This window comes from Engystomops pustulosus, chromosome 2 (assembly GCF_040894005.1).
Source record: "Engystomops pustulosus chromosome 2, aEngPut4.maternal, whole genome shotgun sequence".
NCBI classification, from domain to species: domain Eukaryota; kingdom Metazoa; phylum Chordata; class Amphibia; order Anura; family Leptodactylidae; genus Engystomops; species Engystomops pustulosus.
Genome location: NC_092412.1, coordinates 8,441,193 through 8,455,431, shown reverse-complemented (window position 1 = coordinate 8,455,431; position 14,239 = coordinate 8,441,193). Strand labels below are relative to the sequence as shown.

Here is a 14,239-nt window from a genome sequence, read left to right as displayed (position 1 = left end):
AGAGATGTCCCAGTCCTGGAGATTCCCGGGATATTACACAGGAACCAGAGAGATGTCCCAGTCCTGGAGATTCCCCAGATATTACACAGGAACCAGAGAGATGTCCCAGTCCTGGAGATTCCCGGGATATTAAACAGGAGCCAGAGGAGAACGTCCCACTGGATCATCAGGTAGGTGGAGCTGAGGTTCCTGTGAATCCTCTATAGATGGATGTAATGAAGCTACTGACCTTCTCCAGCAGCAGTGGGTGGAGGGCCTATGGGGAGATGTTGGTCGGACATAACTACAAATGGTAGAAGAGCAGGAGAAGTGAATAATCTTGTCCCTGGTGTCCATGAGTCTCCACCTCAGGATCGGGTCACATCGGGTTATGCAGTAATATAACCGGAACATTGATGTTGATGTGTAAAATATTGGGATGAATGTGGATCCCGTCTCCTCCTGCAGGAGATTATTCCCCTTAGTTCCTGGTTCTGGAGGTTTCTGTCCATCACTTGGATATAAGAGAATCTCTGGAGACATTTCCTTGTTTTCTCAGGTCCTTCATGTTGGATCTTTCCAGGAAAGTTGTGGTGGAAGGAGGAGCGGAGAGGAAATCCCCTCATCAGTGACAGAGGAGGGTAAGAGCCTTTCATGTATCTTGTGGGTTATTCTTCCCTTATACATTGCAGGGAGAGGTCACATCCAGGGGTCGGATCAGTCTGTATCTATATCTCCCTCATCCCAGGTAGAGAGCGATGTGTACTCAATTATAAGCCGAAGCACATAATATTACCACAAAAATACTGGGAAAGCCCATTGACTCGAGTATAAGCCTAGGGTGGTAAATGCATTAGTCACAGGCTCTCTCAGTATATAGCTACCCAGTCCCCACCCCCCTAGCAATTTTTGCAGATAGAAAACCGGATGCCGTCTCTATGGCTGGGGTGGTGGTGGTAGTAAGCCTGAAAAGTGAAGTGATTATATAAAAGATGGGAGGGGTTATGGTGTCACCTTCCAGGCTCATTTACATGTAGCAGTGATATGATACGTTACATCTTGGGACTGAGGTAGGAATCGCTGTGGCGCATGTACTTCCACCACTGAGGATTTCAGGACATCACTCCTTGCTTCCGGGTTGCCTCCTCCTTAGTTTCCTCTTCTTCTACCTTCTCATCCGGTCAGTGTTGGACTGGCGGTACCAGTTTCAGCACAGCCATGGGAAACGCAGCAGAATGTGCTGAAACATATGTGTGAGCAAAAGACCGAACACCACCCAAAGTAGAGAAAATGCCCCCAACCTCTGGAGTAAGTCTCTGGATCAACTGAAACTGTTTTTCAGTTCTGGGCACCGGTCCATAAAACGGAAGCCCTGGAGCTGGAGAAGGTTCAACGTAGAGACACAAAAACGATAAGTTCTGAGGAAAGATTAAAATCAACTAGATTTATAGAGACAACTAAGAGGGGACATGATAAACTTAAATATATGAATAGTCCATACACAATACATTATATGGTGGAAAGTTGTTCTAGATTAAATCAAATCAAAAGACAAGGGGCGGAGTCTGCATCTGGAGAAAACCAGGTTTAATCACCAGAGGCGACAGGACTTTTTTACTATAATTATGGTCAATCTGTGGAACAGGCGCTGATCACAGCAGGGACAGCAGAGAGCTTCAAGAAGGGTCTAGATGCCTTTTTACACCTAAATAACATTGCTGGTTATGTTCTATAGAATTGTTTCCCCTAAATCCCTTCCTCATCCAATCCCATCCCTTCCCTTCCTTGGTTGAACTTGATGGACATGTGTCTTTTTTCAACCGTATAAACTATGATACTATGAATGGCATGAAGCTCAAAGATCCGGCAGGGGTTGATGGGAGCAGCCGGCTTATAAGGAAAACCTGGAACTGGGCAGTGCCATACAGCGCCAATCTTCGTGAGCCAGCGCGCGCCCTAGGGCTAGGTGTGCTCTGTAGAGCGCTTGGCGACGAAGTTTGAGGCTGGGCAGAAGTATCTGCTGACTGGTACTGTTAGTATTTGAGGTCCCGGCTTCATGAGGTGCATAGGCTGCAGCAGCCCGGGGGCCAAAGTCGGACCCGTAATTGCCTAAAAATGGCAGGTGACAGTCCTGGGGCACTTGATGTAGTGAGTGTCCTGTATGAAGTCCAGATGGTGAGGGATTTACAAGAGAGTCACGGAGTATTGAGATATGAGCATCGGCTCTGCTCGTCAGTAGGCCACGCCCCTCTAATTGAATTGTATTGAATTTAAGGTTAGTAAGCAGACAGTAAGTTCCTGTGGTCAGTGTACACACAAATGGGTTGGAGAGCTCCCTCCAGAAGATGCCGCCATTCTTCCAGAGGAAGTTTGATGGCTAACAGTTCTCTGTCACCAATCGAATAATTTTTCTCAGTGGAAGAAAAAGTCTTTGAAAAGAAGCCGCATGAGTTCGGCCATTAGGCCCTATCTGGGTGAGCACAGCTCCTACGGTGGATGCATCCACCTCAAGATGAAAGGGTTTGTCTGTGTCGGGCTTAGTGAGCACAGAAGCCGAGGAAAAGGCGGACTTTAGCTTGGAGAAGGCTTCTTCAGCTGTAGGAGGCCAGGCACGTGGATTGGCACCTTTCTTGGTGAGTGCTACGATGAGGCAATGGACTTTATCACTGATCTGCCTGTCTCCTCGGGCAATACTGTCATCTGGGTGGTGATGGACTGGTTTTCCAAGATGTCCCATTTTGTTCCTTTTCGAGGTCTTCCGTCTTCTCCACGGCTTGCCAGTTTGTTCTTCAAACATATCTTCCAGCTGCATGGTCTTCCACTTCACATCGTGTCCGACCGAGTTGTCCAGTTTGTTTCCAAGTTCTGGCGTTCCTCGTGTAACCAGCTACAAGTCAACCTTGACTTTTCCTCTGCCTACCACCCTCAGTCGAAAGGCCAAGTAGAAAGGGTGAACCAGACTTTAGGCTGTTACCTCCGCCTCTTCGTCTTAGCCCGTCAAGATAACTGGACTGATCTGCTACCATGGGCTGAGTTCTCTTACAATTCCCTGGACTCTGGGTCTGCTGGCGCGGCTTTGTTCTTTGTGATCTACGGACGAGTCCCTCATCCTCCTCTTCCGCTGTCTACTCCCTCAGTTGTCCCTGCGTTAGAGGATCTGGTGCAGGACCTCAAATCAATTTGGGACCAGACCCACCAGTCTTTTCTCACAAGCCATTGACCGCACCAAGACCCAGGCTGATAAGAAACGTCGAACTCCTCCTGTCTTCTCTCCGGGTGACAAGGTGTGGTTATCCCCCAGATAAGTCTGGCTGAAGATACCAAGCTACGAACTTGATCCCCGATTCCTTGGTCCCTTTGAGGTAATCAAGCGCATAAATCAAGTGGCCTACAAGCTCCACCTTCCTCCATCAATGCGCATCCCGAACTCCTTCCATGTCTCTCTCCTGAAGCCAGTCATTTTGAACCGCTTCCCTCAGCAATCTTCTCCTCCTGCTCCTGAGGCTGATTCCCCTGATGTCTATAAAGTTAAGGAGGTCCTGGACATAAAGACCATGAGAGGTAAGCGATTCTTCCTTGTAGACTGGAAGGGGTTCGGGCCTGAAGAGAGATCCTGGAAGCCCGAAGAGAACATTTTGGATTGGACTTTCCTCCAGAGGTTTCTTGGGACCAAAATGAAGAGGGGAGACCTAAGGCCTCTCCGTCACACTGCCCTGGGCCCCTTTCCGAACTTACCTTTCCACGTTCCTGCTCCTGTCTGGACTAGGCCACGTGCGTGTCCCCTCTCCCCAGGCTGCGCCCGGCGGTACTTGGAGATTTAAAGGGCCAGCGCACAGGTTATTGGAGCTGGTCACTTTCGGCTCTGCTATTTAAACATGGCGTCTACCATCATTCCCTGCAGGATCTTCAAGCCATGTTTGTGAAGTGAAAGCCCTCCTGTGTTCTTAATTTATCAGCGTTCCTGCATTCCAGTTCCTGCTCCCGTGTTCCAGTCTGTTCCGTGTTCCTGTATCCGTGTTTCTGCTGTGAGTTCCAGTGTTCCTCCTGCGCTGTTCTCCTGCTGTCACCCCGGGCTCGGACTGTGTCCTGCATCGCTACCTTGGCTGCCACCACGGGCTAGTCGTACCCATGAAACTACCTGGTGGCACCATGTCGCAAAAAAATGCCATCACATGGCCCCAATAACGAAAAAGCTAAAATTTTATAGCCTACAAAAGGGGCCAATGAGGAAACTAAAATCCTGGCAGCTGCAGGTCCCTCCTTCCCTCCTGCGCCTCGCTGTGCGCCCATAAAACAAGTAACGGCCACATGTGGGGGGTCTCTGTACTCGGGAGAAATTGCATAACAAATATCTTTTGGAAAAGTGTAAATTTTAGGGCGAAATGAACGTATAACCGACAAAATTTGACCATTCTAAATTTCACCTCCATTTTGATTTAATTATTATGAAGATCTAAAAGGGTTAACAATCTTCCTAAAAGCTGTTTCTGATAGCTTGAGGGGTGCAGATTTGAAAATGGGTTGGTTATACAGGGGGTTTGATGCTAAATATTTAAAATTTAATTCAGAACGGTAATTCTGATATAGTAAAATAGTAAATTCCGAAAATACGTAAAAAAGCGATATTTGTAAGCTGTGTGACATCAAAATAAATTATCCAGACATTTCAAAAGTTATGAAAATGTAAAGTAGACATATGGGAAATGTTATGCAGCAACTTATTTAGGTGGTAATGATTTCAAATTTCAAAAATGGCTAATTTTTTAAAAAAATCATTATTTCTTTCTTTTTTTTTGTAAATAAACGCAAAACTTATCAGCCAAAATTTACCACTAAAATGAAGTAAAGGAATAAAACATGTGAGGGGAAAAACAATCTCAGAATCGCTTTGATAAGTAACAGTCTTCAAAAGTTTTTTTTTTTTATCAATTCTGTTTTTATTAAAAAATTTTAACCTCGAATGGATACAATATACATAAGCATGACGGTTTGTACATTTCAAAGATACAGAACATACCATGGTAAGAAATCTACTATTACATCTAGTCATACATATTCAAAGTATACAGCATCTACATATTATGAGGTAAGTAGCGATGACTACAAATCTTCAAAAGTTCTAACCATATAAAGCGACGCAAGTCAGAATCCAAAAAATGGGGATGAGCCTTTAGGTACGAAATGGCTGCGTCCTTAAGGGGCTAAAAGTATAAAGTGCTAAATGAGGAACGATTACCAAACCAAAAATTACCAAAACATGAAGTCTTAGAAAATACATAATGAATAAAGTGTGAGAAATAACGACTGCACTATACTAAATAAAATGCAATATAAAGGATGAGAAAACAAAATCACAAATGCAATCGATAAAATAGACAAATCATAAGACCCAAATAGCATAGATCGGTTGTTGGGAAAATATTTGAAGGGTCTTTTTAGAGATGCTATCCTGGAGTATCTCACTGCACATAACCTTATAATCCAGCTTCAGGTTTATGAAGGATCGGTCCTGTCAGACTAATCTGATCGGTTTCAACGTCGGGGTAAGTTCTAGTCTGGACCTGAGGGAGGCCGGGGATGTTGTATACAGTATATGAACTTTTCCAAGGTATTAGATACAGTGCCGTATAAAAGGCATACAATGAGAAATGCTGGGACTAGGGGAAAATCTGTGTATTTGAGTAAGCAATTGGCTTAGTGCTAGAAAACAGAGGGTCGTTATAGAGGTTTTACAAAGTAGACTTTCAATATTTGTAGATGATACTAAGCTCTGTAAAGTAATTAATAGAGAGGAGGATAGTATAATATTATATATAAATTTGTGGAAATTGGAGTCATGGGCTGCCAAATGGCAGATGAGGTTTAATGTAGATAAATGTAAGGTTATGGACTTGGGTCAAGGAAATGGAAATTTTATGTTTTAAATGGTAACTTTCTTGTTAAAACTAAAAAAAGACTTGGGGTATTGGTGTATAGTAAATTATGTTTTAGTGATCAGTGTCAGGCATCTGCTTCTAAAGCAAGTACATTTATGGGATGAATCAGGAGAGGAATAGATTATCATGGTGTTATGATAGTTTTACTTTTATATAAATCGCTGGTCAGACCGCACATTACCTGGTAGAACCGGAATGGGTGCAGAGAAAAGCAACCAAGATTATTAGGGGAATAGGGGGATTAGAATACAACGACAGATTACTAATTCAACTTAGAAAAAAGACGGCTGAGGGGAGACCTCATTACAATGTAAAAATACCTGAACAAGGGTCTCTCCAAATATCTTTTTATACCTGGGCCTGCCATCAAGAGTAGGGGAAATCCTCTACGCCTAGAGGAGAGGGGGTTCTACCATCACCATAGACAGGGGGCATCTTCTACACCTAGAGAAGAGGCAGTTCTACCATCACCATAGATAGGGGACATCCTCTACACCTAGAGGGGAGGAGGCTCTACCATCACCATAGACAGGGGACTACCTCTACACCTAGAGGAGAGGAGGTTCTACCATCACCATTGACAGGGGGCATCCTCTACACCAAGAGGAGAGGAGGTTCTACCATCACCATAGACACAGGGCATCCTCTACACCTAGAGGAGAGGAGGTTCTACCATCACCATAGACAGGGTGTATCCTCTACACCTAGAGGAGAGGTGGTTCTACCATCACCATAGACAGGGTATATCCTCTACACCTAGAGGAGAGGTGGTTCTACCATCACCATAGACAGGGGCATCCTCTACACCTAGAGGAGAGGAGGTTCTAGCATCACCATAGACAGGGGACATCCTCTACACCTAGAGGAGAGGAGGCTCTACCATCACCATAGACAGAGGGCATCCTCTACACCTAGAGGAGAGGAGGTTCTACCATCACCATAGACAGGGGGCATCCTCTACACCTAGAGGAGAGGAGGTTCTACCATCAGTATAGACAGGGGGCATCCTCTACACCTAGAGGAGAGGAGGTTCTAGCATCACCATAGACAGGGGACATCCTCGACACCTAGAGGAGAGGAGGTTCTTGCATCACCATAGACAGGGGGCATCCTCGACACCTAGAGGAGAGGAGGTTCTAGCATCACCATAGACAGGGGACATCCTCTACACCTAGAGGAGATGAGGTTCTACTATCACCATAGACAGGGGGCATCCTCGACACCTAGAGGAGAGGAGGTTCTACCATCACCATAGACAGGGGACTACCTCTACACCTAGAGGAGAGGAGGTTCTACCATCACCATAGACAGGGGACATCCTCTACACCTAGAGGAGAGGAGGTTCTACCATCACCATAGACAGGGGACTACCTCTACACCTAGAGGAGAGGAGGTTCTACCATCACCATTGACAGGGGACATCCTCTACACCTAGAGGAGAGTAGGGGCTACCATCACCATAGCCAGGGGCATCCTCTACACCTAGAGGAAAGGAGGCTCTACCATCACCATAGACAGGGGACATCCTCTACACCTAGAGGAGAGGAGGCTCTACCATCACCATAGACAGGGGGCATCCTCTACACCTAGAGGAGAGGAGGTTCTACCATCACCATAGACAGGGGGCATCCTCTACACCTAGAGGAGAGGAGGTTCTACCATCACCATAGACAGGGGGCATCCTCTACACCTAGAGGAGAGGAGGTTCTACCATCAGTATAGACAGGGGGCATCCTCTACACCTAGAGGAGAGGAGGTTCTACCATCACCATAGATAGGGGGCATCCTCTACACCTAGAGGAGAGGAAGTTCTACCATCACCATAGACAGGGATTCTTTACTGTAAGAGCAGTGAGACTGTGGAACTCTCTTCTGCAGGAAGTTGCATTGGCTGATAATTTGAACATGTTAGAGAGGGGTCTGGACTCCTTTCTGGAGAATAATATCACATTGTATGGGAATAAACCAGGGCGTTATTCTGACCGCTACATTAGGGTCGGGAAGGATTTTTTTCCATGTTTTGGGCTAATTGGTATCAGTGTTGCAGAGCTTTTGCCTTCTTTTAGATCAATGCGTATTATTTCTAGGTCGTGCAGGAGCTGTATAACTAATATACAAGTAGAGTAATAGAGAGAGTTTGTACTCCAGCACTCAATCGGATAATACGGGTCTTCTTTATGATACCATGATTAATAATATGTTTAGATGAAACGCGTCGGTGTAAGGGTTGTATTCTGTGTGCACTATGGACTTTTTATTATAGTATAGAAGACTCATATTATCCGACTGAGTGCTGGAGTACAATCTCTTTCTTTTACTTTGTTTGGCACCTGCTTCGGGGCGGAGACCCGTGCACCTATCGGACGTGAGAGGGGCAGGTGAGCTGAGTTTGTTGATTTATAATATACAAGTAGAAGCTGATAAGTGGTGAATCCTCCAGGAGAAGCCCCTGTATATACGGCTGCCGGGGGCTTCTCCCACCCACTTTACTGGTTTTCTAGGACTGCGAGGCTCCGCTCCAGGGGGAGATGGGAATCTCTGGTTACACAACCCTCTTATGTCTGGGAAGATTTCAGTTTCTAAGGATTTGATGATTTATTTCATGGTTGGATTTTATTCAAATTGTATTTCAATGGATTAATATTCATGACCTTTCTCTCCATAGATGACTGTATGTTACTGACTGGCTGCTTTACTAATGCTTGTAACTGAGGAAAAGGAAACTTCTAATATTGATTTCTTGACTTTATTTTTTAGGAGATGAAAGTACAAGAGGTTCCCATGGACGTCCCCCCTCATCTCCTTGTGGTGACAATCAGTCACATCTTTCCACAGAGGAGGGAAATCATGGAGATAAGAGGAAGTTATCATGTCCGAAACATGGAAAACATTTTACCCAGAAATCAAATCTTGATCAACATCAGAGAACTCACACAGGAGAGAAGCCATATTCATGTTTCAGATGTGGGAAACATTTTAGTGTGAAATCAGATCTTGTTGTACATAAGAAAATTCACACACTGGAGAAGCCATTCTCATGTACTGAATGTGGGAAATGTTTTACCCAGGAATCACATCTTGTTGTACATCAGAGAATTCACACAGGAGAGAAGCCATTTTCATGTACTGAATGTGGGAAATGTTTTAACCAGGAATCACATCTTGTTGTACATCAGAGAATTCACACAGGAGAGAAGCCATTTTCATGTACTGAATGTGGGAAATGTTTGAGAGAGAAATCCAGTCTTGTTAAACATCAGAGAACTCACACAGGAGAGAAGCCATTTTCATGTACTGAATGTGGGAAATGTTTTAACCAGGAATCACATCTTGTTGTACATCAGAGAATTCACACAGGAGAGAAGCCATTTTCATGTACTGAATGTGGGAAATGTTTTACCCGGGAATCATCTCTTGTTACACATCAGAGAATTCACACAGGAGAGAAGCCATTTTCATGTACTGAATGTGGTAAATGTTTTACCCAGGAATCATCTCTTGTTACACATCAGAGAATTCACACAGGAGAGAAGCCATTTTCATGTACTGAATGTGGTAAATGTTTTACCCGGGAATCACATCTTGTTGTACATCAGAGAATTCACACAGGAGAGAAGCCATTTTCATGTACTGAATGTGGGAAATGTTTTAGAGAGAAATCCTGGCTTGTTACACATCAGAAAATTCACACAGGAGAGAAGAGATTCTCATGTACTGAATGTGGCAAATGTTTTATCCAGGAATCAAATCTTGTGGTACATCAGAGAACTCACACAGGAGAGAAGCCATTTTCATGTACTGAATGTGAAAAATGTTTCGGGGAGAAATCCAGTCTTACTAAACACCAGAGAACTCACACAGGGGAGAAGCCATTTTCATGTACTGAATGTGGGAAATGTTTTAGACAGAAAGGAAATCTTGTTGAACATCAGAGAAGTCACACAGGAGAGAAACCATTTTCATGCTCCGAATGCAGTAAGTGTTTCGTTAATAGATCAAATCTTGTTAGACACAAGAGAACTCACAAAGAAGAGAAATTATTTTTATTTCCAGAAAGTGGAAAATCTTTTACCGGAAAAACAAATTTTGTCTAACACCAGAGATGTTACACAGGAGAGAGGCCACTTTCATGTACAGAATGTTAGAAATGTATTTGTAGCAAAGTAAAGCTTTTCCGACATCACAGAACTCGGTGGAGAAGCCATTTTCATGTTCAGAATGCAGAAAATGTTTTATTCGTCCTGCAAGTAATGGAGCAAAGTCCACAAATCATCAACACGACAACCACTGGTCGCCAGAGAGATCGATGGACTCGATATAAAACTTCCTCCAGGAAGCAATCACTTACAGGGACACTCAGCTTTCAGGACTTTTCCTTTCACCTTTTAAAACCCATGGCTGGAAATAGATGGAAGTACAAAAGGAACTGAGCCGCACTACAGCTCCCCTGCATCCAGGGGGACACCTAGGCCTCAGCTGCCAAATATCAGTCCTGGTTCTCATTCGGTTACTAAACTAGCTGCAGGAGTAGTTCTTATAGTCAGCATCAGTCCTTGTGAATTTTCTCACAATTCTTTGGTAAGGTTCTCTAATTCCTTCCCTGGTCCCTTCCTCATGACGCAGGTCTAGTCACCTGGACAGGCAACCACTGAACAAGGAAGTTTGTCTCTCCTTACAGGTGGATACAGAGAAGAGAATGTCTTACATAGTCTATAATCTGGATTATGTGATGCATTATATAAAGACAATATGTATTGCGGACCTTCTGGACCTTCCTTCTCTAATAGCCTGAATACTATAGCTCTTGGCCTCAGCGTGTAGTGTCCCAGAACCTCATCCCAGCTACTGGGTAATGTAGTTGTCACGTGGTTGATGATTTGCCAAATGTATTATGTGATTCAGTGTGCTCTATGCTGCCACCTACTGGCATAATTGTATAGGTGTGAGAGTTGTGGTCACATGACCTTTCCTCAGCCAGGCTTCCTGGGGAAGCCTCTAGAATCTTCTGAGGGAGGAGTCTCCCAAGTCAAACCTGTGAACTAGAGGGAGGAGCCAGTTGTGACTAGATGCTGAGGAGAAGATATCAGTCAGGATTTGAGTGTACAGCTATTTAGGCCGCTCTTCACATTCAGCCTAGGCCCCAGCTTCCTATTCCGTGATTTAGTTAGAGATCTGTATTAAACAAAACCATTGGAGCGGCAGGGATCACGGCACTGATACTATTCAGATTTTCTGATGAAATTCGATTTGACCTTAATCGAATCATGACGAATCATATTAAAAACAGGTATTTCCTGGCTGCAGAGAGCCTGTAGGGTGTTGTAGAACGTTGTGCCATGCTCAAAGATGCATAGGGAGCGTGGTTTGGTCTTCAAACAATGCTGTGCTTTAGTATGACACGCACATGACAGCCGCCGCTCTTAGAATCGATTCACTCTTCAATTCCATGTGCACTTCCAGGGGCCAACTTCACCAAATAAGTGAAGCGGGAATGCAGCCTGACAAGGTAACGTCTGTGCCAGCTCCAAAGGACTGAGCTAAGGGCCAAGATCCCACTATAACATCACAGAGTGCACTCTTTTTACACTGACATCAGATGATTCCATAGACGACACAACCTGTTCTGTTAAACGCGGATACATTTAGAAACCCCCCTAAAAGAGTGCAGAGGGTGTCGGCAGTAATTTTGCATTTACGTCACTGATCATTTTGCCCTTCTTTTCATCCATCAGTGTCCGCTTTTAATCGTTCAATAATCCATCAGTATTGTTAAAGCAAACAGATATGCCAGTAAATGGGATATTTGCATGTCCTCTGTGTTCTGTATCCACTCCTGCTTTTGGCCATAAATCCTGAAGATGAAATTAAGGGGAAAACCAAACATAGTGGCAACGTCATAGAGTGGTGGAGGGTGAAAACAGCATTATGGTAATCACAGGGTGTCCCAGGGAGACAGCGGTCAGTCGGCGGCAGCATGAGTAGGCCGCAGAGTGGCACAATGACAAATTATGGAGGAAACAGCAACATGGTAGGCCACAGTGTGGCACAATGACAGAGTGTGGAGGTGGCAGCAGTAGCAGGAGGTCAGAGAGTAGCACAATGATGAATTCAGGTGGTGGCAGCAACATGATAGGTCACAGTGTGGTACAATGACAGAGGAGGTGGCAGCAGCAGGAGGTCAGAGAGTGGCAGAATGACAAACTCAGGTGGTGGCAGCAACATGGTAGGCCACAGTGTGGCACAATGAGTTTGGAGGTGCCAGCAGCAGCAGGAGGTCAGAAAGTGGCACAATGACAGAGAGTGACTGTGGGTGAAAATTGCAGTCCTTGATAAAGATGGTGGGAGGCAGATTCAGCAACTGGCAGTAGATGTGTTGCATCAGGCAGGTGGCAGCGTCAGAATAGTGGCTGAGGCAGGTAGTTAGAATCTAGACTTATTTCTCAACGTTTGAGGGAGGCATCATGGCTGATCTAATTTGATGCATAAGGCATTGGTGTTGAAATCCTGGCCGATCTAAGCCTGATTCATCTTGACAAAGGTCAGACCCAGTTCACCATTCTCAAAGTGTTCTCCTTTGGATGGAGTCCTTGTACTTCTGGTAGACTGTGTCATATTGGCCTATGGCAAGCTGACACCCTCTTCTCCCGACGATGATGATGAAGCCCTTGCTTCACCCGGCACCCAAGTGCGATCGGCTACACCATCATCAATTTGTGTTTCCCTGTCGCTGCTATTCTCCTCAACGGTCTCAGTACCTCACAGCCTGACTACTTGCAAGTGCAACATAAACTCCCATGCCACTGTCCACATCTTTACTTTGCCGCCTACTGCATGAAGCAGCGGATGTCTGCCCCACCTCTTCACTGCCAAGCAGCTGCTGACTGTCCTCAAACACTTCGTCCTCGCTTTATAGTGGTGCTGAGCCTAGACCACCTAGTAGCTTTCTGGCTGAGGGAAAGGAAGGCTGAGGACAAATGAGGGCCTCCTACCTGCTCCTGGGCCATGCCAACTAAGGGTTGTATCTGACGAACCCCTTTCCTGTCCATTTTACTCCATTGTATTGCTGTTTTATCTCCTACCACTCAGCAATGGTCAATGTAAAATTCCATTTTTTGAGCAGGGACTCTCTAAGCAGACACATTATGATCCCTGTATGCTGACAATTTGGTTACATTAGCAGGATCCAGGTTAATCTACAATTTTATTTAGCTTCTGAACATTCACTAGTATCTGGCACACAGAAAAATAGAGATGAGACAGATCAGAGATGAGAGATGATGAGATCTATGAGATGCATATGACACAATTACACTCTCCAGCACTGCTAATTCAGCTATATCACACACACACAGTTAGCTCTACTGTGCCTCCTTCCCCTAATTTAAAGCTTTTATCCTGCCTGTAGGTTGTAGGTTTACGGTCCTCTTGCATCTGTTTGCCGGCAGGAAATGTGAGAGTCTGTGTGTGTGTAAGCTCATTTGGGAATGCAGGTTGGACACTACAGCGTGAAACAGTAGAAACTATTCATGAGAAGAATCTGTATTGCTCGGCCCTGTACTTTCACATTACTCACAATAAACCAAAGGGACTTTGTTTCCTGAAATCCCAAAGCACATTTACGTGGATTAATTGTGAAGCCTGCATTAGTAATTTCAGCTATGACCTTTTCCAAGTGATGCAAATGGTCTCTCCACGTTCTACTAAATATCAAAACAATGGGGCACATTTACTTACCCGGTCCTGTCACGGTCCCCGAGGTGTGTTGTCCGACGAGGATGAAGTCCGGCGCAATTCTTCAAGATCCTGCATCTGTTGCTTCTCCGCTGAAGTCCGCCGGAGTTCACCTTCTTCTTCCCGATGTATGTGAGTGCATCTCTGGAGATACAATTTGAATTATAAATCCCGCGCTTAGTCCGAATCAGTCGAGTTGTCCGTCGGCCATGTCCCCCGATCAAATCCGATCACGTGCGCCAAAAACCCCAATTAAATGCGGCGCAAATTGGAGATAGTCTGGAAACCCAGCGAAAATGCACCGTACGGACCCTTAGTAAATGTGCCCCATTGTCTAGATATGAAACTGTGTTCTACATAATCCCTTAATAGAATGGCCATGGCTCTATGAAATGTGGCTGGAGCGCTATGAAGACCCAATGGCAACTGGTACAAACCACTAGACATCGCAAAAGCAGTTTTTGCTGTTGATTTGTCATCAAGTGGAATTTGCCAATATCCCCTGTGTAATTCTAAAGTGGAAATATTTGCTGCATTGCTCAATTTTTCAAGAAGGTCATCAATGCATAGCGGTCAAATCTATAGATAGCATT

General features: G+C 44.8%; 1 protein-coding gene across 1 annotated transcript; it reads left to right on the top strand.

Moving 5' to 3' along the window:
* Nucleotides 1–377: 377 nt before the first annotated feature.
* LOC140119824 (uncharacterized) lies at nucleotides 378–13,696 on the top strand. The gene is made up of 2 exons (XM_072139233.1): nucleotides 378–620; nucleotides 8,673–13,696. Exons 1-2 carry the CDS (start codon nucleotides 419–421, stop codon nucleotides 10,007–10,009), a joined length of 1,539 nt encoding a protein of 512 aa, XP_071995334.1. The 5' UTR covers nucleotides 378–418; the 3' UTR covers nucleotides 10,010–13,696.
* The last annotated feature ends 543 nt before the right edge of the window (nucleotides 13,697–14,239 follow it).